Source organism: Dryobates pubescens, chromosome 8 (assembly GCF_014839835.1).
Source record: "Dryobates pubescens isolate bDryPub1 chromosome 8, bDryPub1.pri, whole genome shotgun sequence".
Classification (NCBI taxonomy): Eukaryota; Metazoa; Chordata; class Aves; order Piciformes; family Picidae; genus Dryobates; species Dryobates pubescens.
In genome coordinates this window covers 32,805,435-32,832,945 of record NC_071619.1, presented here as the reverse complement: position 1 = coordinate 32,832,945, position 27,511 = coordinate 32,805,435, and the positions used below count along the sequence as shown (strand labels likewise).

The following is a 27,511-nucleotide window of genomic DNA, read 5'->3' as shown; positions in this document are numbered from 1 at the left end:
CTTGTGCTGCATGTAGGAGCTGAGACTAGAGTCCTGCTTTTCACTCTCTGCATTCTCAGGTAGTAAAGACTCAAAAGCTGGAATTTAATCAACAGTCTTAGTGTGGCTTTTGAGAGCTAGGGAGAAAAATAATGCTTCTTGTCAGTCATGCACTTGAGATAGAGGTAAAAACCAGAAAACCATTTTATCCTGCCTTTGTTCACCTCTTCTATGAAGACTGGCTGAAAGAGTTGCATCTGTGCAGCTTGGCGGAGAGAAGGCTCTGTGGAGACATTATAGTGACCTGAAGGGGACCTACAGAAAGGCTGGGAAAGGACTGTTTAGAAGGGCTTGTGGTGACAGCATGAGGGGCAGTGGTTTGGAAATAGTTCAGGGTAGATTTAAGTTGGGCAGACAGAGGAAGTTCTTTACAATGAGAATGGTGAAATACTGGAATGGGTTGCCCAAACAGGTGGTTGTGGCCCTATCCCTGGAGACACTGAAGGTCAAGCTTGATGAGGCCCTGAGAAACCTGATTCAGTTGGAGATGTCCCTGTTCACTTCAGGAGTATTGGACTAGATGACTTTTGAGTGTCCCCTCCAACCTGATGCATTCTATGATTAGATTCGACAGGTACCATTTTTAGAAAGCACAGGGAACTGCTCTGTAATGGGCTGAGGCTAGTAGAGCTGAGTGAGGCTGCTGGAGCTCCTTTCTGTGGGTTCAAGAACTGCAGAAAACAGGTGAGAGAGCATCTACAGGGATAGGAGGCTCACTGTTCCTGTCCTTGCTTCCCCTGTGCCTGACTCATGCTGCAGCTTTGAGAGTGCTGGTCTCACTGCCTCCAGAGTTCAAGTGTAAGTGGAGTGGTGAGAGAGGTAGAAAAGGAGAAGAGTTTACATAAACCCCTCTCTGGGCTGAGGTACTGTTCACAGAAACTGGTATATCCTTTCTTCCCATTTGATATTTGTTCCACACAAGGACTCTTCATTGATTATTGTCATCTGAAATTCCAGGCATGGAGCAAGAACGAACTTTCTTGCTGAGGTCTGTGGGGTGCAGATACCAGAGAGGCCATGGATTTGGAAGTTGTCTGCTTTATTTCCCTTCAAATGTTGTGTAGAACAGAAGTCCTCTTCAGCAAAGATGAGAAATTAAGCCTTCCTGAAGCAACTTTGGAGCTCATCCATTTTTCATTTGTTTGTGGTTTTGTCATTCATTGCTTAGATGACTTTTTGCACAGGGATGGTTCTGCATAAGCAGGATGATAAATAATCAGGTGGGACTGCTGTTTCTGCAGTTTGCAGTTTTGTTTTATGGTCTAGGGATGCAACAGTCAGCAAGGATGAAGGAAATACCCCATATTTGGTAGGTTGAAAATTCTGTGATTTTATATCCCCAAATCCAGACATGTTCTAGAGAGGAGGTAATAAAGTCCTGCTGTCCTTCAGAGAGAAGAGAAGAAGCAGAGAAAGGCTTTAATTCTGTATTACAATAAAGCTGGGCTTTTAGAATAGGGCTTTTTGGAGCATGAAGCCATCTCAAACAGCACCAGAACAAGAGGACACAGTCTCAAGCTGCACCAGGGGAGGTTTAGGCGGGGTGTTAGGAGGAAGTTCTTCATAGCAAGAGAGATTGGCCATTGGAATGTGCTGCCCAGGGAGGTGGTGGAGTCACCATCACTGGAGGTCTTTAGAAAGAGACTGGATGAGGCACTTGGTGCCATGATTGAGTTGATTAGATGGTGTTGGGTGACAGGTTGGACTTGATGATCTCAAAGGACTTTTCCAACCTGGACTGGTCTGGTTTGGTCTATTCTATTCTATTCTATTCTATTCTATTCTATTCTATTCTATTCTATTCTATTCTATTCTATTCTATTCCATTCCATTCCATTCCATTCCATTCCATTCCATTCCATTCCATTCCATTCCATTCCATTCTATATCTGTCTTCAAATGGGAAACACACAGTTCTTTTTCATGTACACTGTGCATTTTAATTCCCTGTCAAAAAGGAGATTGTGCAAGAGAAGCTGGTTTTGAACTGTAAGTGTCTTTGCATGCCTGTTCTGGTAGGATGAATTTTGTCACAGAATTGGTTCCATTAGAAAAGGCCTCTAAGATCTGCTTTCTGGGCTGCAGGTGTACATTGCTGGCTCATCCAGCCTGTCCCCACAGGGGAGGTGATCCAGGTCTGTGATCATCTTCACGGCCTCCTCTGGAACCACTCCAACATTTCTATGTCCTTTTTGTGTGGGGGCACCAGAACTGGGTGCAGTACTTTGGAAGGGGTCTCATGAGAGCACAGCAGAGGGGAAGAATTTCTCTTGGTGCCAAGTGAAAAGTTTGCTGTGGTACCTTAACAGGTGAAGTGATATCCTGCTCTTTAAAAGGCTTGAAGTGAGTCAGAAAGCAGCTCAGTTAATTTTATGTTGCATCCTGTAATTTCTTACCATCTGACTGTGCATTGGTCCAAGGAAGTGGAAAAGCACACTTTGCCATTTGTTTTTTTTCTGTACTATTCTGTCTACCTTAGTTATAACCATTAAATGGATCATAACAATCATCATGTAGTGAAAACCAAGGCATGCTGCCTCTTGGTCTTTCTACCTTATATTAGTGGAATTATGTATGTATACAATTTCATGCCAAATCACTTCAAGTCCTGCCTTGCCTCCAGTACCTTCCTACCCAAATTTACTCCCAGTGAGTAATACTTATCACTACATTAGCTCAGGACTGAGTTTAGCCTGTTATTTCCTGCACTTGATTGTTTTGTTTTTAAAGCCACCATTAAAGCTGTCAAAATTAAACTGCTTGTGCTCCCGTACCATGGGAAGGGGAAGAGCTGGTTCCAAGGTAATGGAGGTTTCATTTCCTCTCTGTTGTGACAATACAGTGAAACAACTCATTTCATCAGGCTTAATGGCATAGTATTGAGTGAAGTTGTTCTGCCATTTTTAATAGCACTTAATCTTAAAGCAGATGTAAGAAATGAGTTATTACAGAAGGGAGTAATGTCTGTGTTTAACAGGATGCTCTGGGTCTTTTTGTGAACCACCAGGCATAAAAAGAAAGCAGAGAAGAACCTAGAGAAAACTTATGTTAGATCTCTAAAGCAAAACCAAACTTGCCTGTGCCCATGTCCTAACACGATGCTTTCCCATAAAAATCTGCAGAACTTTCAAATAAAAGGTTAAATTCACCCCAAAAGATATCTTTTCCCCCCCCCCACAGCTGTTAAAAAAAATAAACCACAACAAACAAAACCCAACAGTTACAACAATTGCAGTTTTCTGGGTCTTTTGTGTTGTCATAATGTAGAGAATGAAAGATTGCAGGCCGCTGTGTGGTATTGATCATTGTCTTTCAAGAGCCAACTGATTTTTCATTAAAGCTCGAGTTGATGGTTCTTAGAAAACCCCACAACTTTGAAGGTACAATGAAAAATTGCTCTGATATGCTGTTGATTGTACTTCAAAGTCTGCACAGGCTGAGATTGCAGTCTCGTACAAAGTGGACTCCGGACAAACTCGCCCAATTTAGTTGCCAAACTGGGCTGGAAGGCAAAGATCATCCTCCTAAGTTGCTCACAATCACTTCAGTTTCTCAAAATCATTTCTGTTCCAGGAAGGGGCTGTTTAAACAGAGTCCAAATATTTAACCATTTGCTGTTGTCCATATTGCAATGCTAAGATCTCCCCATGAGCTGCTAAATCATTTGCTAAGGGATTGTAGAAAAATCAGCTTTGTTGTCTAATAGAATAGAGTAGAGTAGAGTAGAATAGAATGGAATGGAATGGAATGGAATAGAATAGAATAGAATAGAATGGAATGGAATGGAATGGAATAGAATGGAATGGAATGGAATAGAATAGAATAGAATGGAATGGAATTAACCAGGTTGGAAGAGACCTCATCAAGTCCAACCTGTCACCCAACACTATCTAATCAACTAAACCATGGCACCAAGCACCCCATCCAGTCTCTTCCTAAACACCTCCAGTGATGGCAACTCTACCACCTCCCTGGGCAGCACATTCCAATGGCCAATCACTCTGTCTATGAAGAACTTCTTTCTAACATCCATCCTGAACCTCCCCTGGTGCAGCTTGAGACTGTGCCCTCTTGTTCTGGTGCTGGTTGCCTGGGAGAAGAGACCAACCCCCACCTGTCTACAACCTCCCTTCAGGTAGTTGTAGAAAGCAATAAGGTCTCCCCTGAGCCTCCTCTTCTCCAGGCTAAGCAACCCCAGCTCCCTCAGCCTCTCCTCACAGGGTTGTGCTCCAAACCCCTCCCCAGCTTTGTTGCCCTTTTCTGGACACCTTCCAGCAACTCAACATCTTTCCTAAACTGAGGGGCCCAGAACTGAGTTACAGAATGTTACCTTATTAAATTCTGTGGGACTTTAAAAAAGTTTATATTAATTTTGGGTTGCTTTTCTTTGGCTGTTCTTTTTCTTCTTCTCCTCAAACTGTAGAGTCAAATCTGTTCTTCAAACTAATGCAATTCTGACCTTTATATTCCAATATTTTGCTGTGACTGGGGTCTAAAAAATTGATTCGATCAGGATTCACATCAGGCAAACTGCCACAATAATTGCATGGTGATTAGTTAAAACAGAGCTTCTTACACTGTTTCCCCCTTTATTCTTCCTGCAGCTGAACGAGACATCAATGTTTTCTGTGGAGTGCAGACAATCACAATGAAGATCAATTTTTGCACAGTTCTTTTCTCCGGTTATTCCGAGACAGACCTGGCGCTGAATGGGAAACATGGGGATGCCCACTGCAGGGGCTTCATCAACAACAACACCTTTCCAGCAGTGGTCATTTTCATCATCAATTTGAGTACTTTGGAATCCTGTGGAAACACCTTAGTGGTAATGTAGTGAAATGGTTTGGGGTTTTTTGTTGTTGTTGTGGTTTTCATTTTTTTTTTAATAAGGTTGGAAAAGGCCTCAAAGATCATCGATTCCAACCTGTCACCCAACAACTCAGGACTAGTAAACCATGGCACCAAGTGTCATGTCCAATCCCCTCTTGAACACCTCCAGGGATGGTGACTCCACCACCTCCCTGGGCAGCACATTCCAAAGGCTAACAACTCTCTCGGTGAAGAACTTTCTCCTCACCTTGAGCCTAAACTTCCCCTGCCACAGCTTGAGACGGTGTCCTCTTGTTCTGGTGCTGGTTGCCTGGGAGAAGAAACCAACCCTCTCCTGGCTACAGCCACCCTTCAGGTAGTTGCAGAGAGCAGTAAGGTCTCCCCTGAGCCTCCTCTTTTCCAGGCTTAACAACCCCAGCTCCCTCAGCCTCTCCTCACAGGGCTGTGCTCAAAGCCTCTTGAACACCTCCAGGTCCTGTAATTCTGTGATATGAGGGAGGCTTGCTGACTGATCTTGCATGTGCTGTGATAAAGCAGCGACTTCAGGGTGAATATTACAGAGGAGACAGTCTGGCCAGAGGGCCCAATCTACACTGATCACCTCTGCCATGAGGGGTTTCACCCTCTTGAAAGATCTCAGCGCAGTATGAAACTGCTTGGCAACAAAACGAAGTTTTCCAGCAAATTTTGAATGTTTGACATTAAAAAAAGAAAATGTTTGTAACACCTACAGTCAATTCATGACAAAAATGTCAGAGTGTGAGACTGAAGTTGGGATTTGTATGTTTGGCTCTGATCTCTTAGAGCATGGGCACTCTGTGCTATGGTGTTTTACTCTTTCGCCTGGTGTTGTGGCTTCAGTGTCTCCATTTTATGTTTCATAGATTGGTTTAGGTTGGAAGGGACCTTGAATATCATCTAGTTCCAACCCCCCTGGCATTGGCCACCTTCCACATGGCCAGATAGCTCAAGGCCTCATCCAGCCTGGCCTCGAACACATCCAGGGAGGGGGCATCCACATCCTCCCTGGGCAGCCTGTTCCAGTGACTCACCACCCTCACTGTAAAGAATTTCTTTCTAATATTTAGTGCACATCTTTGTTCAGCTAATGACTAAATCTAAGACTTAGCTGTGGGTAAGGTTTTGGAACGAGAATCTGTTCCAGGAGCTGACTTCTGATCTCAGAGAGCTGGGCAGCCAAGTCTGTTTTGCAGCTGTATAATTTAATTTTCCTCAGTAAAGCTGTCTCCCTCTGGATGGGTGGAGTGTGGGAATTCAGGTCTCAAGCCTTCCAAACCCGGGGAGAGGAGAGCTGTACAGTTTGTGTGTATATCACACTGTGCAAACAGCAAGGAATTGTATCAAGGATCTATGAATAACTTGCAAGTCCAAAAATTTATTACTTTGAAGGCTCATATTCTACCTGGAATTCATAGTTGCACTTGATGATACCTGTCAGCTTTTATAGCCCCCTTGATTTGTTGCTAAGAATTTTGCCAAACCGGGCTGAAATATTTGATCTGCTCTGTGACCTTTTTGCCTCAGGCTGAGCTTTCTTTTAAAAATCCAGCAACAACAACGACAAAAAAACACCCCCAAACAGTTCAGCAAGTTTGAGGTTCTCTTTTCCTATTTTTCTCCCTGAAAAGTGGTAGCATCTCCATGACTTGCAGTCAGGATAATTTGCCAGGAGGTCACTTCTTCGTTTTCCATCACAGAATCACCAAGGTTGGAAGAGACCTCAAAGATCATCAAGTCCAGCTTGTCACCCAAGACCTCATGATTAAACCATGCACCAAGTGCCACATCCAATCCCCTCTTGAACACCAATCCAACACCACCTAATCAACTAAACCATGCAACCAAGCACCCTATCAAGTCTCCTCCTAAACCCCTCCAGGGATGGTGACTCCACCACCTCCCTGGGCAGCACATTCCAATGGTGAACAACTCTCATTCTGTGAAGAACTTTCTCCTCACCTCAAGCCTAAACCTCCCCTGGTGCAGCTAGAGACTGTGTCCTCTTCTTCTGGTGCTGGTTGCTTGAGAGAAGAGACCAAGCCCCACCTGGCTACAGCCTCCCTTCAGGTAGTTGTAGAGAGCAAGAAGGTCTCCCCTGAGCCTCCTCTTCTCCAGGCTAAACAATCCCAGCTCCTTCAGCCTCTCCTCACAGGGCTGTGCTCAAGACCTCTCCCCAGCCTCGTTGCCCTTCTCTGGACACTTTCAAGTGTCTCAATGTCCTTCTTAAACTGAGGGGCCCAGAAGTGGACACAGTGCTCAAGGTGTGGCCTAACCAGTGCAGAGTACAGGGCACAATGACTTCCCTGCTCCTGCTGGCCACACTATTCTTGATGCAGGCCAGGATGCCATTGGCCTTAGCCACCTGGGCACAATTCTGGCTCATGTTTAGGTGGCTGTCTCCCAGGATCTCCTGTTTACCACATTGTAAACTTGCTATTTGATGGTCAAACCATTAAAATGATGTTTAAAAAAAGCCCACAACCCAGTAAGGCCAAATGGTTGGAACTCCCTGTGAAGCCCCAGCAAGGCTGCCCAGGATGCGAAGACAAAGCAGCAGCAGCTAAAAATAGAACCAAAAATTCCACTCATCCTCCCTCTCTTTATGCATGCTGGGCCACAAGCAAAGTGGATAAAGGAGCAGGGAGCATTTCTTATCGTGTTCCCCACATTGGAGGAGTACAATCCTATGCATTTCTTGGCTGTGTTTCACAGCAAAGACCTTCAAACTCATTTGCAGTAAAAATAAACACAACAGTTCAGGCAGAACTTGGGTACAACTCAGGCCTGTCTGTAGATGCAACTTTTGATTCTTTTGGAGATGGGGTGGTGAGGAAGCTAAACAGAGGTGTGTAAGTGTTCTAGCCTATGTTTTATAGGCAAGGAATAGATACAGGAAAATTTAATTTTCATCATTTTCTTGAGTACTGTGTCCAGTTCTGGGCCCCTCAGTTTAGGAAGGACATTGAAACACTTGAAAGTGTCCAGAGAAGGGCAACAAGACTGGGGAGAGGCCTTGAGCACAAGCCCTACGAGGAGAGGCTGAGGTTGTTTAGCCTGGAGGAGGCTCAGGGGAGACCTTATTGCTCTCTACAACTACCTAAAGGGTGGTTGTGGCAAGGAGGGAGTTAGTCTCTTCTCTCAAGCAACCAGCACCAGAACAAGAGGACACAGTCTCAAGCTGCACCAGGGGAAGTTTAGGCTCGAGGTGAGGAGAAAGTTCTTCACTGAGAGAGTCATTTGCCATTGGAATGTGCTGCCCAGGGAGGTGGTGGAGTCACCATCCCTGGAGGGGTTCAAGAGGGGATTGGACATGGCACTTAGTGCCATGGTTTAGTCATGGGGTATGTGGTGACAGGTTGGACTTGATGATCTTTGAGGTCTCCTCCAACCTTGGTGATTCTGTAATTTGGTACTATTGACAAAGTGTGTAGCTGCATCTGTCTTCCAGCCATCTTTGCTGAAGACAAATCAAAATGCCTGCTGTGTATCCTGTACTAAGTGCAAGATATTACAATTTGTGCACCTCAGAATGATTATTCTGTAATGAAATGGCCTTTAAAGAAACTCTGTATTCTAAAGCTGTTGAAAGCATCTGTTTTGCCAATGCACTTACACAACAGAAATGTTGTGTTGGAAGTCCACTGCCATGTTAATTTGCCTTCTGTGCCCAGTGAGACAGTAATTTGCTGTTAGCAAACCTCCCCTGTATTCAGATCAGCAGCTCTAGACTGAGTGCAGCTGGGCTGTTACCAGGAGGACAGTGTCCTTCAGTTTTCTGGAGAGCTGCAGGTTATTGCTGGCTGTGTACACGGTGAGCCTGAGCAACACAGGCGAGCATGTGTCCAGGAACTGAATCACAGAATCAAAGAATGGTAGAGGTTGGAAGGGACCTCTGGAAATCACTGAGTCTAACCCCCCTGCCAAAGCAGTATCTCCTAGGGCAGGCCACACAGAAACATGTTTGGAAAGTACCTACCCAAAGAAGTTCTTCCAGGATCACAGAATCATAGAATCAATAAGGTTGGAAAAGACCTCAAAGATCATCAAGTCCAACTTGTCACCACTAAGCCATGACACCAAGTGCCATGTGCAATCCCCTGTTGAACACCTCCAGGGGTGTTGACTCCACCACCTCCCTGGGCAGCACATTCCAATGGCTAACAACTCTCTCTGTGTTTTAAGAACAGGGATATCCCTTGTGAGTTGTATGTCCATGATTTTGGGGAGGTGAAGAAAAGGACACAAGGAACATGTTATTAAACTAAATTAATTTTTGAAGGGTTTCCTGAAGATATCTCTGGGTAAATTATGGGATAAAGCATCAATGTCCTTAGGTATTTCCTTTCTGATCCACATTTAACTTTATGATAATAGTCATTTCCCATCTTCCTCCACAGGTATCCTCAGCTCGAGGTATCAATGCTTATGGAAATACCTCAATGGTACAGATAGGTAATGTCTCAGGATATATTGACACACCAGACCCTCCAACAATTATCAGCTATTTGCCTGGGCTTCTGTACAAATTTAGCTGTAGCTATCCACTGGAGTACTTGGTGAACAACACACAGCTTGCTTCGTAAGTGTGCTTTTCATTTCTATGTGTTTATTACCATCTTGTGCAAGCCCATATATATCTCTGTGTGTATATCTATTTATGCATGGGCACCTGAACAGAATAGAATAGAATAGACTTCCCCTGGTTGGAAGAGACCTTCAAGATCGTTGTGTCCAACCCATCAACCAATCCAACACCACCTAATCAACTAAACCATGCAACCAAGCACCCTATCAAATCTCCTCCTAAACACCTCCAGGGATGGTGACTCCACCACCCCCCTGGGCAGCACATTCCAATGGGCAATCACTCTCTCTGTGTAGAACTTCTTCCTAACATCCAGCCTAAACCTCCCCTGGTGCAGCCTGAGACTGTGTCCTCTTGTTCTGGTGCTGGTTGCCTGGGAGAAGAGACCAACATCCGCCTGTCTACAACCTCCCTTAAGGTAGTTGTAGAGAGCAATAAGGTCACCCCTGAGCCTCCTCTTCTCCAGGCTAAGCAACCCCAGCTTCCTCAGTCTCTCCTCATAGGACTTGTGTTCCAAACCCCTCACCAACTTCGTTGCCCTTCTCTGGACACATTCCAGCAAGTCAATCTCCTTCCTAAACTGAGGGGCCCAGAACTGGACACAGTACTCAAGGTGTGGCCTAACCAGTGCAGCTTACAAGGGCAGAATAACCTCCCTGCTCCTGCTGGCCACACTGTTCCTGATGCAGGACAGGATGCCATTGGCCCTCTTGACTGCCTGGGCACACTGCAGGCTCATGTTCACCCGTGGCAGCTTTCTCAACATTGTTATTTTTAGCTCTGCAAGAGTCCAAGGAAGGGAAAAAACACTGGAAAATGAAAAAAGGAAAGAGGTGATACACATGACATTTTGTAGAATCATTGTGTGAGAGAGCACAGTTTGTGAAGAGAGCCTCAGATAATGTAAAGCTTCCCTTAAAATTCAGGTGCTCTGATGACAAAGTGTCAGCAGAAATAAAATGGAAGTGCTTCACAGAATAGTTTGCAAGCATGTGAATGCAGAGTGCAACAGAAAATATTTCCATGAGTAACCCTTCTGCATCAAGAGGAGGGTGCTTCTTTTTTGTGTGTGTGTCACTTTGCCTCTCTGCTAATTATTTTTCTGATTTGTGGGTTGTTTTTTTTTCCCCCCACAGTATCCATTACTTTCTGCATAGTTAAGGTTGTCACTGTTCCCACTATAAATTCCATTTCCTGAAGTTTATCTCTCAGATGCATAAATTAAGTCCATGTGCTATGACTCATTGAGGTTGTGGGGTTTTTTTTTCTTCTTAATGATAAAGAGCACTGAAGTATGTAAACACAAAAATAAGCTACCTTTCCTTATGATGATTTTTGGTTTCTGGTTCTGTTGTAGGTCATCAGCTGCTATTTCTGTAAGAGAGAACAATGGGACATTTATCAGCACTTTGAATTTGTTGCTTTACAATGTGAGTATAAAACATGCCAGTATAACCTGGAATAAATTAATCTCTGCAGTGTGTGAGTACAAGCTGTGTTAGAAGAGCAAAGTGTAAACTCCTCTGCATTCTTTGATATTAGAATCACAGAATTAGGGAGGGTTTTTTTGGTTGGAAAAAACCTCTAAGTTCAACCAAAAAGCTAACACCCCCATGGCCATTAAACCTTGTCTCGATGTGCCATATCCACACATCTCTTGAACACCTCCTGGGCTGGAGACTCCACCACCTCACTGGGCAGCCTGTTCCAATGCCTGAGCACTCTTGCAGGAAACAAATTTTTCCTAATATCCAACCTAAACCTCCCCTGACAAATTTGAGGCCACTTCCTCTCTGTTGCTTGGTACTAGGGAAAAGAGTCCAACTTCCACCTCACTCCAACCTTCTTTCAGGGAGTTGTAGAGAGCAATGTGATCTTCTCTTCTTCTCCAGACTAAACAACCTTAGCTGTTGCTCATAAGACCTGTTCTCCAGACCCTTCACCAGCTTTCACACTCTTATCTGACCATGCTCCAGCACCCTAATATCCTGCCTGTAGTGAGGAGCCCAAAACTGAACCCAGTGTTTGAGATGTGGCCACACCAGTGCCAAGTACAGCAACACAATTGCTTCCTTACTCTTGCTGGCCACACTATTTCTGATCGAAGCCAGGATGCTGGTGGCCTTCTTGGCCACCTGAGTACACTGCTGGCTCATCTTCAGCTGGCTATCAACAAGCAGCTCCAGGTCCTTTTTCTTCTGGGCAGCTTTCCAGGCACTCTGCCCCAAGCCTGTCGTGTTCCATGTGGTGGTTGTGACTCAGATGCAGCACTGAGCACTAGGCTTTGTTAAAGCCTACAATTCCTTGTTAAAGCCTAAAAGAATTCCTTGTTAAACCTCATACAATTCTTTGTTAAACCTTATACAATTCCATTCCTACTCCTCCTGTTAACCAGGCCTTTCATAGAATTGTAGAACTGTTGAGGTTGGAAGACACCTCTGAGACCCCTTTCACCTGAGCATTTTTGTTTCTGAATTCCCATGTCTTTTTTGTCTGCATTTAACTGTTGTCTTGAATTTGTATGGCTGGTCTTGGGAGGGATGGAACACCTCCCCTATGGGGACAGGCTGCAAAAGTTGGGTTTGTTCACACTGTAGAAGAGAAGGCTCTGGGGAGAGCTTATAGTGGCCTTCCAGAACCTGAAGGAGGCTACAGGAAGGCTGGGGAGGGATTTTTTACATGGGCTCGTAATGATAGGGCAAGGGAGGATGAATTGAAGCTTGAGCAGGGTAGATTTAGACTGGATATGAGGAAGAAATTCTTTACAGCAAGGGTGGTGAGACACTAGAATATGTTGCCAAGGGAGATGATGGATGATGTCACCTCTCTGGAGGTTTTCAAGGCAAGGCTGCACAGGGCCTTTAGCAGCCTGGTCTGGTGGGAGGTGTCCCTGCCAATGGCAGTGGGGTTGGAGCTAGATGATCTTTAAGCTCCATTCCAACCCAAACCATTCTATGATTCTGTGATTCTGTGATACACAGTCTTTTTGTTCTGTGCTTATCTAGTTCCTTGATTTGCAGCTCTGGCTTTCAGGTTGTAAAGCCATGTGACAAATCAGTTGTAGTAGCAATTAGCATACTTCAGAGTGCATGCTTGTGTTTGCTTTTATTGTACTTATGTGTGTGTGTAGTGTGTCCAGTGTAGTGTGTCCAGTGTAGTGTGCCCCTCAATTTAAGAAGGACATTGAGACTCTTGAACATGTCCAGAGAAGGGCAATGAGGCTGGGGAGATATCTCAAACACAAGCCCTATGAGGAGAGACTGAGGGAGCTGGGGTTGCTTAGCCTGGAGAAGAGGCTCAGGGAAGACTTTATTGCTGTCTACACTACCTGAAGGGAGGTTGTAGCCAGGTGGGGGTTGGTCTAATCTCCCAGGCAACCAGCACCAGAGCAAGAGGATGCAGTCTCAAGATGCACCAGGGGAAGTTTAGTCTTGAGGTGAGGAGAAAGTTCTTCACCAAGAGAGTTGTTAGCCATTGGAATGTGCTGCCCAGGAAGGTGGTGGAGTCACCATCCCTGAAATTGTTCAAAAAAGGATTGGTTGTGGCACTTGATGCCATGGCTTAGTTAGTCATGAGGTGTTGGGTGACAGGTTGGACTTGATGATCTCTGAGGTCTTTTCCAACCTTATTGATTCTATGATATTACTGTATATATGTGTGTGTATAAGTACATAACACTGCTAGTGCTCTGCAAAATCCTGTAAAAATATTCCAAACCTGTTCCCTCAGCATGAAACTATCACTTTTCCTGGTGTATTTTTGCATTCAAGCCTCATCAGAGTCTTTTGATCAACTGTAATTGTAGCAAGGGATGTAAGATTCGTTCCAAATCTGTAGCCCACTGTACTCGGTTCCTCCTTTGAGGGGCTTTCAAGATTTTTTAAGGGTTAAATAATTTTCACAGCTTTCAACCACCACTTCTCCCATATGTTTTAGGTGATTTAAGTGGAATGTGCATTACTGTAAAACCTTTTATTACCTAAATATGGCTGGTGACAGTAAAAACATGAAAAATGCACAGACCTCTACTTAACATTAATCCAGGAAATTATGTTTTCATGTTGATTAAACCTTTTCTTCATACATTTTAAATACCTGATTTAAAAATCAGATTTTCAATCTATCAGGCATCATTATTGTAAATTATGAATCCTTTTTTTTTTCCCTCTTCCCCCCCCCCCCCCTTTGCATTATTATTCATGCCATCACGATGCAGAGTTATAATTCATGCATCTGATTTAAAAGTCAGTGCTTTTATGCTTTGAACATAATGAGCTATAAATATTGTAGCAGGACATTTTTTCCAACAGCATGGTTTAGGAAAGGGAAAAAAAAAAATCATGTTTGTTTGGCAGAGCACAGCTCCAAATAACAGCCTCTAATCTGTTAAAATGAAGATTATGCTTCTCTCTCTACAGCTACCTGAAGGGAGGCTGTAGACAGGCGGAAGTTGGTCTCTTCTCCCAGGCAACCAGCACCAGAATGAGAGGACACAGTCTCAAGCTGTGCCAGGGGAGGTTTAGGCTGGATGTTAGGAAGAAATTCTACACAGAGAGAGTGATTGCCCATTGGAATGGGCTGCCTGGGGAGGTGGTGGAGTCACCACCATTGGAGGTGTTTAGGAGGAGACTTGATAGGGTGCTTGGTGTGGTGCCATGGGTTAGTTGGTTAGGTGGTGTTGGATAATAGGTTGTACACGATGATCTCAAAGGTCTCTTCCAACCTGGTCTATTCTATTCTATTCTATTCTATTCTATTCTATTCTATTCTATTCTATTCTATTCTATTCTATTCTATTCTATTCTATTCTATTCCATTCCATTCCATTCCATTCCATTCCATTCCATCCTATCCTATCCTATCCTATCCTCATTTTTTTAAAATATAATCCTGGGACCAGAAAGGTGGAGCAGAAGGAGGGTAGCCAAATTTCTCAGTCTTCAGGACAAGCACTGGCAACCACGTTTGCTGTCTGTCAGGGTCCAATGCTGCAAACAGGTATCAATGCTATTGATGCTTGTACTGAGCACATTTTTTCCCTCAAATACCATGTAGAATCATAAAGTGGTTTGATTTGGAAGGGGCCTCCAAAGGTCATCTAGTCCAAGCCCCTTGCAGTGATCAGGGACTTCCTCCATTAGATCAGGCTGCCCAGAGACCTGTCGAGCATAGTTACAGCTCTCCAGCTGGACTTAGAATCATAGAATCAATTGGAAAAGACCTCAAAGATCATCAAGTCCTACCGTCACCTAAGACCTCATGCAGTGACTCCACCACCTCCCTGGGCAGCATATCCCAATGGCTAACAACTCTCTCTGTGAACAGCTTTCTCCTCACCTTCAGCCTAAACTTCCCCTGGTGCAGCTTGAGACTGTGTCCTCTTGTTCTGGTGCTGGTGGCCAGGGAGAAGAGAACAATCATTCTTGTTGCTGTCAGCTGTGACTCTTGGTCTTACCTGCCCCACTCTATCTGGTCAAAATTCTGTTTTAGAGAATTTATTTTATGTATTGATTCTTTTGACCTTTTAGAAGAGGTCCCAACGTGCTGAATCACTGTGCTTTCTGGATTCACAACCTATTTGACATAGGTGATGCTACCACAAAGTGCATTTTGCTGTGCTGAATTAATACTTGTCACTCAGATCTGTGTCATGCCTTTGTGGCTAAAGGGACATTAATGATTCAGCATTTGAACCAGAAACCAATAATCCAGGTGCATCTCTGTCATAGCATATGGGGAATTTGTTATATGCAGCTTCCTTGAAGCAGCTTTAGCTATTAGAATTTAAATGAAAAATTTGTTACTTGTAGTCTTCAACAAGCTAATCTTGATAGAAACTACACTTTGTATTATACAATGTATGGTAGAATGGCTTGAGTTGGAGGGAACCTTGAACATGACAGAATGGCTTGAGTTGGAGGGGACCTTAAAGATGACAGAATGGCTTGAGTTGGAAGGGACCCTAAAGATCATCTAGTTCCAGCCACCCCTGCCTTATGGGCAGGGTCAACTCCCACTAGACCAGGTTGCTCAAAGCCTCATCCAGCCTGGTCTTCAACACTCCCAGGAATGAGGCATCCACAACTTCTCTGGACATACCACTCCTGTGTGTCCACAGCTTCATATGTGTTCTCCCAGACTGCAGCTTAAAATGTATAAAACCTTGTGGCATTTTTATCCCCACTAAATTAAGCCTAAACTGTCACAAACCTTAACAACCTTTCCTGGGAAAGGATGAGCTGTGATAGCCCAGTTAACCCTCTCCTTTGGAAAACCACAGTAGCTGCTACATTTGCCTGTAGGCTCCAGGAGACTTAGTAAAGTATCAGTGAATGATGCAGGTGATAGGATGAGGGGAAATGTCCTGAAATTGTGTCAAGGGAGGTTTAGGATATTAATAAGGAATATTAGGAAAAAGATTTTTCCTGCAAGAGTAGTCAGGCAATGAAACAGGCTGCAAAGGGAGGTGGTGGAGTCACTACCCCTAGAGGTGTTAAGAAATGTGTGGCCATGGCACTTTGGGAAATGGTTTAGTTTTCATAGTTTTGGGTCAATGGTTGGACTTGGTGAGGTCTTTTCCAACCAAGACAATTCTGTGATTCTATAAAACAGCATCCACAAAGGAGTTTCATAGGATAAGGCCAGTCAGGTGTCATTATCTTTAAAGACAAACTTGTAGGCAAATGTCCTAGCACTGCATTTTGGTTCTCCCCTTATGGAGGTCAAAGTGAATTCCTGTCTTACATAGAAAGGCCAGAAGAATGGACATTCAGTCTGTGGATGCAGATGGGTGGCATTCCTGGTACACTGAAGCAATGTTTGTTTTGCAGGATTCAACCTACAGCCAGCAACTCCTTATTCCAAGTACAGGTTTACCTTTGAAAACCAAAATATACGCCGCTGTGAGAGCAACCAACCTTGACGGCAGGTACTCTGAAGGATGCTCTTTCCTTTCTTGCTTGCTCTTCAGCTCTTGGCTTTGCAAGTTTCTCCTGGTTTAGAAGCAGCTGTCTTTCTTCATAATATTTTGTCTGTCAAAATAATGGTTGGTATTGGATGATGACTGCTCTTAGCTGAAGGGTATCAGATCCTTGTTGCCATGGTTTAGTTGATTAGATAGTGTTGGATGATAGGTTGGACTCGATGATCTCAAAGGTCTATTCTATTCCATTCCATTCCATTCCATTCCATTCCATTCCATTCCATTCCATTCCATTCCATTCCATTCCATGATGGCAAATACATATCTTGCTGCTGTCCTCATTGCAAAAGTTTTCCCACATTATGCTTTACATCCTATAGTTCTGTTATTTAAGACTGGGCCTCTGTAAGATCAAGTGGGGCACTGCAGGGCTTTGCAGAGTGGCCTGGATTTGATTTCTAGTTCTATGTGGCTGTGACTTTTGAGAGGAGGTATTCAACATGTGCTGGTGTGGTAGCTAACTTGCACGGTTGACTGCTGTGCTGTGCTGTTGAGTTTAAGTGGTGGGAAGAAACAGATGATACACAGGGAATGCAGAATACCTTGTACATGGCCTGTCAAATGCAGTAGCACAGCTTCAGTGTCACAGCCTGCAGCCTGCATTACCAGTCTGCATGCTTGCCTGCACTGTCCTTTAATCTTATCTCACTCATTCTCCAACCCAATTATTATGTTGCCAGTTCCCCTCATCTATCACTTTGCTCTCTGTGCAGGTGGAATGTTTTGATGGACTACTGTTACACCACGCCATCTGGTAATCCTAGTGATGAACTTCGATACGATCTCTTTTTCAGGTAGGTCCTGTGAAAAGCCAATGCTCTGTGGGTCCTCCCTTTGAAAAAGCAGTAGTGTTCTGAACTGTCTGGAATGTCTAAGCTGGTGAAGGATCTAGAGAACCAATGTGATGAAGAGCAGCTGAGGGAACTGGGGTTGTTTAGTCTGGAGAAGAGGCAATTGAGGGGAGATCTCATTGCAGTCTACAACTCCCTGAAAGATTGAAGTGAGGTGGGGTTCTGTTTCTTATCCCTAGTATCAGGTGATAGGAAGAGAGGAAATGATAGGAAATTATGGCAGGGAAGTTTTATACTGGATACAAGAGTGGTCAGGCATTGGAATAGTTTTCCCAGGGAGGTGTCAGACACACCATCCCTGGAGGTATTCAAGCAATGTGTGGACATAGCACTTCAGGACCAGGTTTAATGGCTGTGGTTGTCTTAGGTTGATGATTGGACTCAATGTTAAAGGTCTTCTCAAGCCATAACAATTATTTTATGATGATATTAGAAGGGAGGAGAAAAGGCTAGGCTTACAAATAGCATGTCAGGACTTATCTTGTTTGTGAACATAATCACAGAAGCAAGTGCAAAATCGTAAGTATTAGGAAGGCAGAGAAGCATATCTTTGAAATGGTTCTAGGAGAGATACCATAAACACACTAACTGAATGGCTAAGCTGGCCTTTATTTTAGCAAAGGTACTCTTCTGGTGAATGACAGTGATATAAAACATTGTAGACTCCAGTTCAGGAAAGCAGTTAAGCAAATGATGACAGATAAATAGATGCTGCTGCTTTTACTCCCAGCCATAACATTTATTTGAGTTAGAACTTTGAAAAACATCTTGGCAGTATCTCAGATTAAATCCTACCTGTGACACTTGCTGGAGAGATACTGTCCTCACGTGGAGTTACCTGTCTACACCAGTTAGCAGACCTGATTACTTTTTGCTTCAGACCTCTTAGTTTCTTTGGGCACTGGAATTAAATGGTACCATGGTTGTAGCTGTTATTTTGCAAAACAAAACAGAATGGTTTTATAGGGGCAGTGGCTTTTAAATTGGAGCAGGGTAGAGGTAGATTGGATGTCAGGAAGAAGTTCATTCTTGCGAGGTTGGTAAGACACTGAAAGAGGTTACCCAGAGAATTTGTGGATGCCTCCTCTCTGGGAGTGTTGAAGACCAGGTTAGATAAGGCTTTCAGCAAATGGGTCAAGTGGAAGGTGTCCCTGCCCATGGCAGGGGGGTTGAAACTAGATGATCTTTAAGGTCCCTTCCAACTCAAGCCATTCTATGAATCCAGGCTCTGACCACAGAATATCCACCTCATGGAAAAGAGTTTGAGCCACACATTGAACTGTGAGGAATTATTGTTGACCCCATTACAGATGTGAGTAAACAAAAAAGGTAAAGGCCATATCTGACCTCTTGTCAAAGTCAAGCCTTCTACTATAGAGTCAGGTAGGGCCCTATGAATGCCTGTGCAGCCCAGCACACAGGTTGTTGCTGCCCATGTGACACATGAAGGCGCTGTGTCCTATTCCAAGGAGCTGAAGCACTGATCTTGCTGCTGAGGTTATCTTATTCTCAGCTAGGAGCTTCAAAACGCTAATACAGCTTCTTATCCTATTTTTGATCTTCTCTACACAAAACCCCAGCTGTGACAAGGACCCACAGACAACTATCATTGAAAATGGCAAGAGCCAAATGGGCCGTTTCTCCTTCGAGGTGTTTCGCTTTGTGAAGCACAAGAACCAGAAGATGTCTACAGTCTTCCTTCACTGTGTGACAAAGCTGTGCAGGGCAGATGACTGTCCCTTTCTTGTGCCAGTAAGTTTCAGTGGACAGAAGATGCTGCTAACTGTCTGTATCTAAAATAGGCAACACTGGAGTTACTCTGCAGACAAATACTATTGAAGATTGGATGGCATAGAATGAAGGTGACTTGTAAAGTAAGAATGTTTTGTGTGTGTCAGAGTGGATATTCTTAGTCTAACAGCTAAGAAACAAGGTACCCATGATCACAGTGGATGAATAGAAACATCTCAGAATAAAATTGTTTAGAATATCTTAGGATAAAATTCACTGCTTTCTTGAGACCCCACCTGGACTACTGCATCCAGTTCTGGGGTCCTCAACACAAAGAGGACTTTGAACTGTTATAGCAGGTTCAGAGCAGAGCCACAAAGATGACCAGAGGGCTGGAGCACCTCCCCTATGGGGACAGGCTGGGGGAATTCAGGCAGTTCAGCTTAAAAGGCTCCAGGGAGAATTTATAGTAGCCTTCCACTACTTGAAGTGGGCTGCGAGAATGTTGTGGAGGGACTTTTTACAAGAGCTTGTAGTCCAGGGAGGAGGGAAAATGGATTAAAACTGGAAAAGGGGAGATTTAGACTGGTTATTAGGAACAATTCTTTACAGTAAGAGTGGTGAGACACTGAAACAAGCTGCCCAGGGAAGTTATGGGTGCCCCTTCCCTAGAGCTGTTCAAGGCCAGGTTGGACAGGGCTTCGAGCAACCTGGTCTATTGGAAGACGTCCCTGCCCATGGGAGGGGAGTTGGAACTAGCTGATCTTTAGGATCCCTTTCAACCCAAACCATTCCATGTTAATTAATGGATAACTTAAAGTTATATTAAGTGCTGTAATGTTTAGAATGAAAACCTGAAAGAATTTCTGATAGCGAATCCACTTGCCTTATAGTTTGGAAACTGCTCTTTTGTTCCTGAAGTTGGAACTAGATGATTTTCGAGGTCCCTACCAACCCAAACCATTCCATGAATCTGTGAATCTATGTTAAAGATGACCTCCAGATTACAAGAAGGAGGAAAACTGTTTTACAAAGCATGTGGCCAGGGCACTTTGGCACACGGTTTAATGGCCATAGTGGTGTTAGGCTGATGGTTGGACTCAGTGCTCTTGGAGGTCTTTTCTCACCAAAACGATTCTGTGATTCGGTGAATGTGGATCAGAGCTATGCAGAACTCTCTGGAAGATGTGTAAACTTCAACTCACAAAGCTTGCTAGAAAAGGGATTGTAGCATGTTGCCTATCCCTAGTCAAGCAAAACACATTTCTTGGGGAAAACTGTCTGTAAACAAAGCTTTGGGAAATTAACTACTGAAAATTTAATATCCTATAAGACGGATCTTGTACACAACAGCAGTGTAGTCCTGTAAATGAAGTGAGGCAAAATACAAGAGGAAGCCAGGCATTTATAACATACACTTCTAGGGAATATTGCAACTGGGTTTATGGCAAAGTAATTTAATGTATGCTAAGAAATAAAATCTATGTTGCAGCATTGCTTATAAAATAGTTTGCATTAAAGCAGGAAGCATGGAAGAGCAATAATTTAATTCCACTCTGCAGCTGTGATTGTTTTATTAACCATGCAGATTTGCAGTAACAGAGAAAGAAGAGATGTTGGTGGGAGGACAACTTGGAGCCCTCAGAGCACCTCTGGCAATGCTGTCATCTCCGCCGGCCCCATCATTACGAGGAGTGGTAGGAATCACCAAACCTCTTCTGTGGACTTCAGGAATCTCAGAAACCTAGGGAAATGTTTTGCAGCTCAATGTGACTTTGCAGTGACTTAGAGAAAGGGTGGCTTCTCCAGGAGTTTGCTGTGTATCTTTTTTTTTTCCTTACTGTTGGGGTTTTTGAGCTGATATTTATGTTTGACTCTCACATCCTTCCTCTCTACCCCAGCAAGATCACTGTGGGATGCTGTCATGTATATAAGGCCATTATAAAAGCCCAAACTCAGTGGTCTGACTGGAGGTGGTGGAGTTGCCATCACTAGAGGTGTTTAGGAGGAGATTGGATGAGGTGCTTGGTGCCATGGTTTAGTTGATTAGATGGTGTTGGATGATGGAGAAATTCAAGGTCAAATCTGATGGGGGCAGCCTGCTCTGGTTGATGTCATGTCTGACTGCAGGGAGTTGGGACAAGATGACCTTGGAGGGTCCTTTCCAGCCTGATTCATTCCATAATGCATCTCTGGTACTATAGGCTTTAGCCTTCCCTAAACCTCCTCATATATAGCAGCCTGAGCAAGAGTTTTATGATGATGATGACCTGATGGTGTTGAAGAAAGGATTGGACGTGGCACTTGAAGCCATGGTTCAGTTGTCTTGAGGTGTTAGGTATTAGGTAATAGGTTGGACTTGATGATGTCCGAGGTCTTTTCCAGCCTGGTTGACACTATGATTCCATGATTCCATGATTCTATGATTCTAGATCTGATTACTGTGGGCAAAATAAGAGAAAGATAGATATGTGGAAAAGTTTAATACATTCTGTTAACAGATACTTGTATGCAGTTGCAGTTAAGCAATGGATCTCAGCAGTCTGACATGAAGACATTTGAGAGCAGTACTGGTTCCTACCTAGGAAAAGTAACTGAAAAGCCTGAGAATAAAATCTTTCTTCATGTGCAAAGTTGTTGTGCCCACATGTACAATGAGGACAACTAACACTTCAGAGTGGGGAACCATCTAGCACGAGGCCATTTTTAGAGCAAATACCCTCTGTTATAAGCAGCAATGAAAATCAATTGGATTTATTGGGGTGGAACTTTCTCCTCACCTCCCCTGGTGCAGCTTGAGACTGTGTCCTCTTGTTCTGGTGCTGGTTGCCTGGGAGAAGAGACCAACTCCCTCCTGGCTACAACCTCCCTTCAGGTAGTTGTAGAGAGCAATAAGGTCTCCCCTGAGCCTCCTCTTCTCCAGGCTAAACAACCCCAGCTCCCTCAGCCTCTCCTCACAGGGCTGTGCTCAAGGCCTCTCCCCAGCCTCGTTGCCCTTCTCTGGATACGTTCAAGTGTCTCAATATCCTTCTTAAACTGAGGGGCCCAGAACTGGACACAGGACTCAAGGTGTGGCCTAACCAGTGCTGAACACGGGGGCGCAATGACTTCCCTGCTCCTCCTGGCCACACTATTCTTGATGCATATACGATCCCACTTTGGTTACTGCTATCTGATTAGTCAAGGAAAAGTGAAAATAACAAACTTCAAAGTTGCATATGTGAGTACTTATGGGAAATGGCTGTTAAATTTGCTCAAACCTGTGTGCTAGAGAAATGCTGCCTTAGGCAAGGAATTGAAATTAGGTAAAGCTGGCTATGTGACCAACCCCGATTAGGTAATGCAGCTTATGGCTGCAATGCTGTGAAGGTTATTTTTACTATTAAAAATAGTAAAAATATTTCACTATTTGAAAAAAAAACCCAATGATACCCATCATCTACTTGCAAATACTGTGTAGCTTCAAATAAAGAGACCTACCCACAGGTGTTCAGTGACCTCAAGGAAATGGTGAATGCTTGTAGTATTTGTTGGCAACTGTTGAGGTTGTTGTTGGGCTTTTGAGAATAAAAACATAAATGGTGGAAAAGGAAAATGATACTTTCTAAAGGTGTCTTTTACTTGAAATATGTGGCTAGAGCTTTTAAGGACAGAAATAGGACTCTAGACATGACACTTGAGGGCATGGCTTGGTGGGCATGCTGGTGTTGGGCTCATGGCTGGATGCAATGATCTTAGAGGTCTTTTCCAGCTGAATGATTCTATGATAGTTCTGCATCTCCATAGCATGCTTTTGAGAAGCATCCCACTACTGTGAACAGAAGGATGCTGTGATGAGGAGTACTCTGATAAAAAACCCCAAAGCGATTCAGTGCTGAACTCTGCCACCGATGTCCTGAGTGGCATTGGGCAAGTCCCTTAATTTAACTTGCACTTCACTCTTCTGGAGTGGAAAGAAGGAATTAGTATCTCCTCCCACTGTCCCTTCCCATTGTGAAGAAAAACACAGGAAAAACGTGAGGTTCACCAATATTACAACCACAGAACCTCTTTGGCTTGAAGAAATCCTCAAGATCATCCAGTCCAACCTTTGACCCAGCACTGCTAGACTACCACTAAACCATCTCCCTAAGCACCAGGCCCACACACTGTTTAAACATCTCCAGGACAGATGACTCCACCACTGCCCTGGGCAGACCATGCCCATGTTTGCTAAACCTTTCAGTGAAGAAGCATTTCCTAATGTCCAGGGAAAGAAAAAGGGAAAGTCATGAAAGAACTTGAATAGATTTGAATGAGTAGAGCTGAGATGCAGTGCTGCCTCACTTTGGTATGATGCTGCACAGAGGTGCTGGTACTACTTTTGAGGGCAATTCTGGTCCAGATGTAGTACAGAAACATTTGTACAGGGCCCACCAAACCTGCTCTATCTGTTTCACTGTGGCATCTATGTCAGCATTAGGTCTGCAGTTGCTATGGGGAGGTGCAGCCCCTCACTTCCCTCTTCGAGGTTGCTGCTGGATCTGTCCCAGAGCTGGTCCTCTGCACATGGATGTCCGTGGAGTCACCTCAAGTTATCCATGTCTCCCCATTGCTCTAGTCACCAGTTGTTCTAGTAGCAGAGCCATTTATGCACTTACTGTGATAGTGCTACTGCACATGAGCAATGCTCCTCCTGTATGCTTCTGAACTGATTCTTAACATTTTCTTATTTTCTAGTTTTATACTAGAGCAGAATGGATTTAGATTGGACCTCAGGAGGAAGTTGTTTACTAGGAGGGTGGTAAGACACTGGATCAGGTTCCCCAGAGAAGTTGTGGAGGCCAGATCCCTGGACATGTTCAAGGTTAAACTTGATGGGGCTCTGAGCAGCCTGATCTAGTTGGGGATGTCCCTGCCTACTGCAGGAGGTTTGGACTAGATGACACTTAGAGGTCCGTTCCAACCCAGTGCATGCTATGATTCAAATATTTTATCCTTTTCAGAGAAACTCTATTCTTGTTTGTTAATCCAAAACAAGCAATTGCAGGAGCCATGCCCAGAAGAAAATGTTTTGGTCTCTGTGTTTAGAAACAAGCAGCTACCTGCTTGTGAAGGTGAAACCGTGAAGCTTTTGATAGATGTCTCACTTAGGTTTAGGAGACAGCTGCTCAAAACAAATGGCTCTGTGAGCTGTGCTTACAAGCTGCACCAAAAAAGAAAGCAAAAAGATTGGCAAGAAATGTAGTTTTGAAATGGACAATGGTAAACAAGCAAAAAACTGAGGACAAAATGAAGGTGTTTCCCTGAATGCAATACCACTGTGCACCTGGGAAGAGAAAAACAAGCATGGGGAAAGGGCATTTTTGATGCTTGTAGCCATTTCTGGTCACTGAGGTATTTTTTTGAAGTTGAAAAACTCATGTTATTTTTTCTTTCCCCTACATAGATCTCCTTGCAAGACAATTAACAGCGAAATGATTTGCATAACATATTATGGCTGATTTTGATTGAAAGACAGAACAGAACTGGAGATCTTTTCAGTTAGAATGGAATGGAATGGAATGGAATGGAATGGAATGGAAAGGAATGGAATGGAATGGAACAGAATAGAATAGAATAGAATAGAATAGAATAGAATAGAATAGAATAGAATAGAATAGAATAGAATAGAGACATCCCTGCATTGTGGTGGGGTTTGGGTTTTGTGGTTATTTATTTTTGGCCACAAAATCCTAGGTAGCTTTATATGAATGAAGCTAAACCATGTAATTAATTTTTTGGGGCTGCTCATTTTACCAGAGATGCTAAAAGCTACTGCACAACATTGCAAGTGTATCTAATCTGTTTTGAAGATAAAGCTAGGCCTACTGGCTTTTGTGTTGCAAGGAGGGGAGGAGGTTGACAGAGGTACTTGTGAAATATCATGCATCTCTCTCTTTGTTTTCTGCAGATGAGACACCAACCAACAACTCACAGCTTGGTAAGTTCATCAGAATCCCAAGAAACATAAAGAAAAGGCTTTATGAGTGAAAGAACTGAAGAGATGAATCATTTCAGTTCTGCTCTGTGCACTGAGCTGGAGTGTTGTTTTTTTTTGGTGGGATTGTTTGTTTGTTTTTTTGGGTTTTTTTGTATGTGGTGTGTTATTTTATATATATATATATATATATATATATATATATATATATATATATAATTTTTCTTTGTGCTTTCTTTGTCATCTGAATCAGTCAGTGCTGACATGCCAGCAAGAAAGCAATTAGTGAATTTGGAATGCTCAGTTTAATCGGAATTTAATTCATTTAATAGAAAGTTCATTTTATTAATGTCTACAAATATCTGACAGGTGGGTGCCAAGAAGAAGGTGCTAGTCTCATTTTGGTGGTGTCCTGTGATGGGACGGGGGGCAGTGAATACAAACTGGAAGACAGAAAGTTTCATCTCAGCATGAGGAAAAACCTCTTTCCTGTGAGGGTGCCAGAACACTGGGACAGTCTGCCAAGGGAGGTTGTAGAGTCTCCTTCTCTGGAGACTTCAAACCCTCCTGGACATGTTCCTGTGTGGCCTGCCCTAGGTGAAGGTGTGAAGACAAGCTTGGAGTAGCTCAGAAATCTGGAGCTTGACACCTGCTAAGGATTTTATCTACACTTTGTACAGAGATGTGAACAATTGTATCAGGGAATAGAGCCTTAAAACAACTTGATTAGGCCACAAATCCTTATACCACTGCCTTGATAGTTTTGGGACTTTTTTTGGTTTGTTTATTTGTTTATTTATTTTAAATTTTTTTTTAATATGTTTATTTATATATTTATTTAAGTCTTGTCTTACATAGCACAGGTCAAGGATGGTGAGAAGCCAATGAGAGATTATGCCCTAGAAGCATCCTTACTGTCTTTATCCCCCAGCATGGTGAATATTGAAAGAACTTTTCCAAGCACACTCAGATAAGCTTTATCCAAGGAGACATGTGCTCATTCTGAAGCACAGTTTTAGCTTCTTGTCTCAGTCCAGAGACAGAAAGAGCCTCAGTTCTTTTGAATATTCCCATGTTATGAAATTAAAGGCACAAACGAGGCCAAAATAGCAATATCAACAGCTAGACTATTTATTGCACAAATGAAGTGGATGGATCAGGAGGGGAGACAGAAAAAATAGAGAGGGAAAGAGAGAAGTGAGAGAGAGAAGAGGAAAAGAATTATTTTACCACACCCCTCACCCCCCAAGACAGTTTGAGTCTGTGGAGGAAAGGTGCTGGAGGAGATGTTGGGTCTGTAGAGGAGGGATGCTGTGGCTTTGGCTGTACAAGAGATGTTGTCCTCTGTGCAGCCTCTTCAGCTCCATGAGTTGCAGCAGGCAGAACTTAGGACATGGAGAAAAGGCTCCTCTTGGTCTGCTTCTTCCAGGCTCCATGGTGATGTCTCTGTCATTTTTTTCTCTCCTGGTGTTCTCTCCATTTTTCTTCAGAGCAGCATTGCCCCAGGCTTTCCCTTCTCTCCTGTTTTCTTTCTCAGAGGCATTGTCCTTCTCCTGTGTTTTATTTCATCTGTGTTTTCCTTCTCCCAGCCAGTAGTTGCTCAAGTCTTTTATACAGTTTTTAGCCCTTAGGTATGTGTCCAAGTATTGTCCCCCAGGAAATTGTCCTTAGATAAGTGTCCAGGTATTGTTCCCTAGGAAATCTTCCTGTGTATTCCTTTGTGTTTGGACAGGGGTCTGAAGGAAGGAGGGGGCCTCTGCCTCCTCCTACTCCATTTACCTGCTCACACACCCAACACATATCAGGGGCCAGGTGGTGAATCCATTGTCCACCATCCTCCCTTTCCGGGGTAGCTGATGGGTGGGGATGATCTTGTCAATGGCAGTGGCCCGTTGTTGTCAGGCCAGCTGCAAAAGTGATTTTATCTTTGTTGAGTCACATCAGGAGAGATAAGATTTGGTCTCTCACACTACTTCATTGCACTTATTCTGTATCTAGGGTGTTGTGATGGAAAGAAAGAAGGGTTTGACCCTGCTGAGGGCTTGGAGCCAGATCATAACTGCGCATTTCTCTTCTCCTTGCAGCTCACCCCAACGGACCTCCTTTCCAGCTGAACCCGGTCACCAGTGCACTCATTTCAGGCATCGTTGTCCTAGGAATCACAAGCATTTGCTTTTTTGTGTGGTCTCTAACTCTTCTGCACAGGAAGTGGCCCAACAGCTCAGTCCTGAGTGGCATCCGAAACCCAGTTTTCAACTGAAAGCGATGGTTAACTTGCACTTTTCCTCTGGAGCTGCCTTTCTTGCCCATGAGATATGGTTCCATTAAAGAAAACCAAGGCAACCCTCCAGCTGTATCCAGCTTCTCTTCCAGCTATCCTATATTTGTAGGTTTGCTAGATGTTTTGTGTAGGTGAAGAGCAGTGGTATTGGTAACAATCCTAGAAAATTATGGGAATCTCAATTGTGTTTGTGATCAGACTCTATGACATTAAGCCCATGGGTGTGCTGACA

General features: G+C 43.7%; 1 protein-coding gene across 1 annotated transcript in view; it reads left to right on the top strand.

The window, feature by feature from the left end:
* Window positions 1-27,258, top strand: part of ZPLD1 (zona pellucida like domain containing 1) — a 41,285-nt gene extending 14,027 nt beyond the window's left edge. Inside the window, exons 3-11 of the mRNA XM_009896992.2 lie at window positions 4,644-4,864; window positions 9,288-9,469; window positions 10,833-10,905; window positions 16,306-16,403; window positions 17,171-17,251; window positions 18,889-19,060; window positions 20,628-20,736; window positions 24,972-25,001; window positions 27,083-27,258. Coding sequence (XP_009895294.1) covers window positions 4,644-4,864; window positions 9,288-9,469; window positions 10,833-10,905; window positions 16,306-16,403; window positions 17,171-17,251; window positions 18,889-19,060; window positions 20,628-20,736; window positions 24,972-25,001; window positions 27,083-27,258 — 1,142 coding nt within the window. The remainder of the gene's footprint in view (window positions 1-4,643; window positions 4,865-9,287; window positions 9,470-10,832; window positions 10,906-16,305; window positions 16,404-17,170; window positions 17,252-18,888; window positions 19,061-20,627; window positions 20,737-24,971; window positions 25,002-27,082) is intronic.
* The last annotated feature ends 253 nt before the right edge of the window (window positions 27,259-27,511 follow it).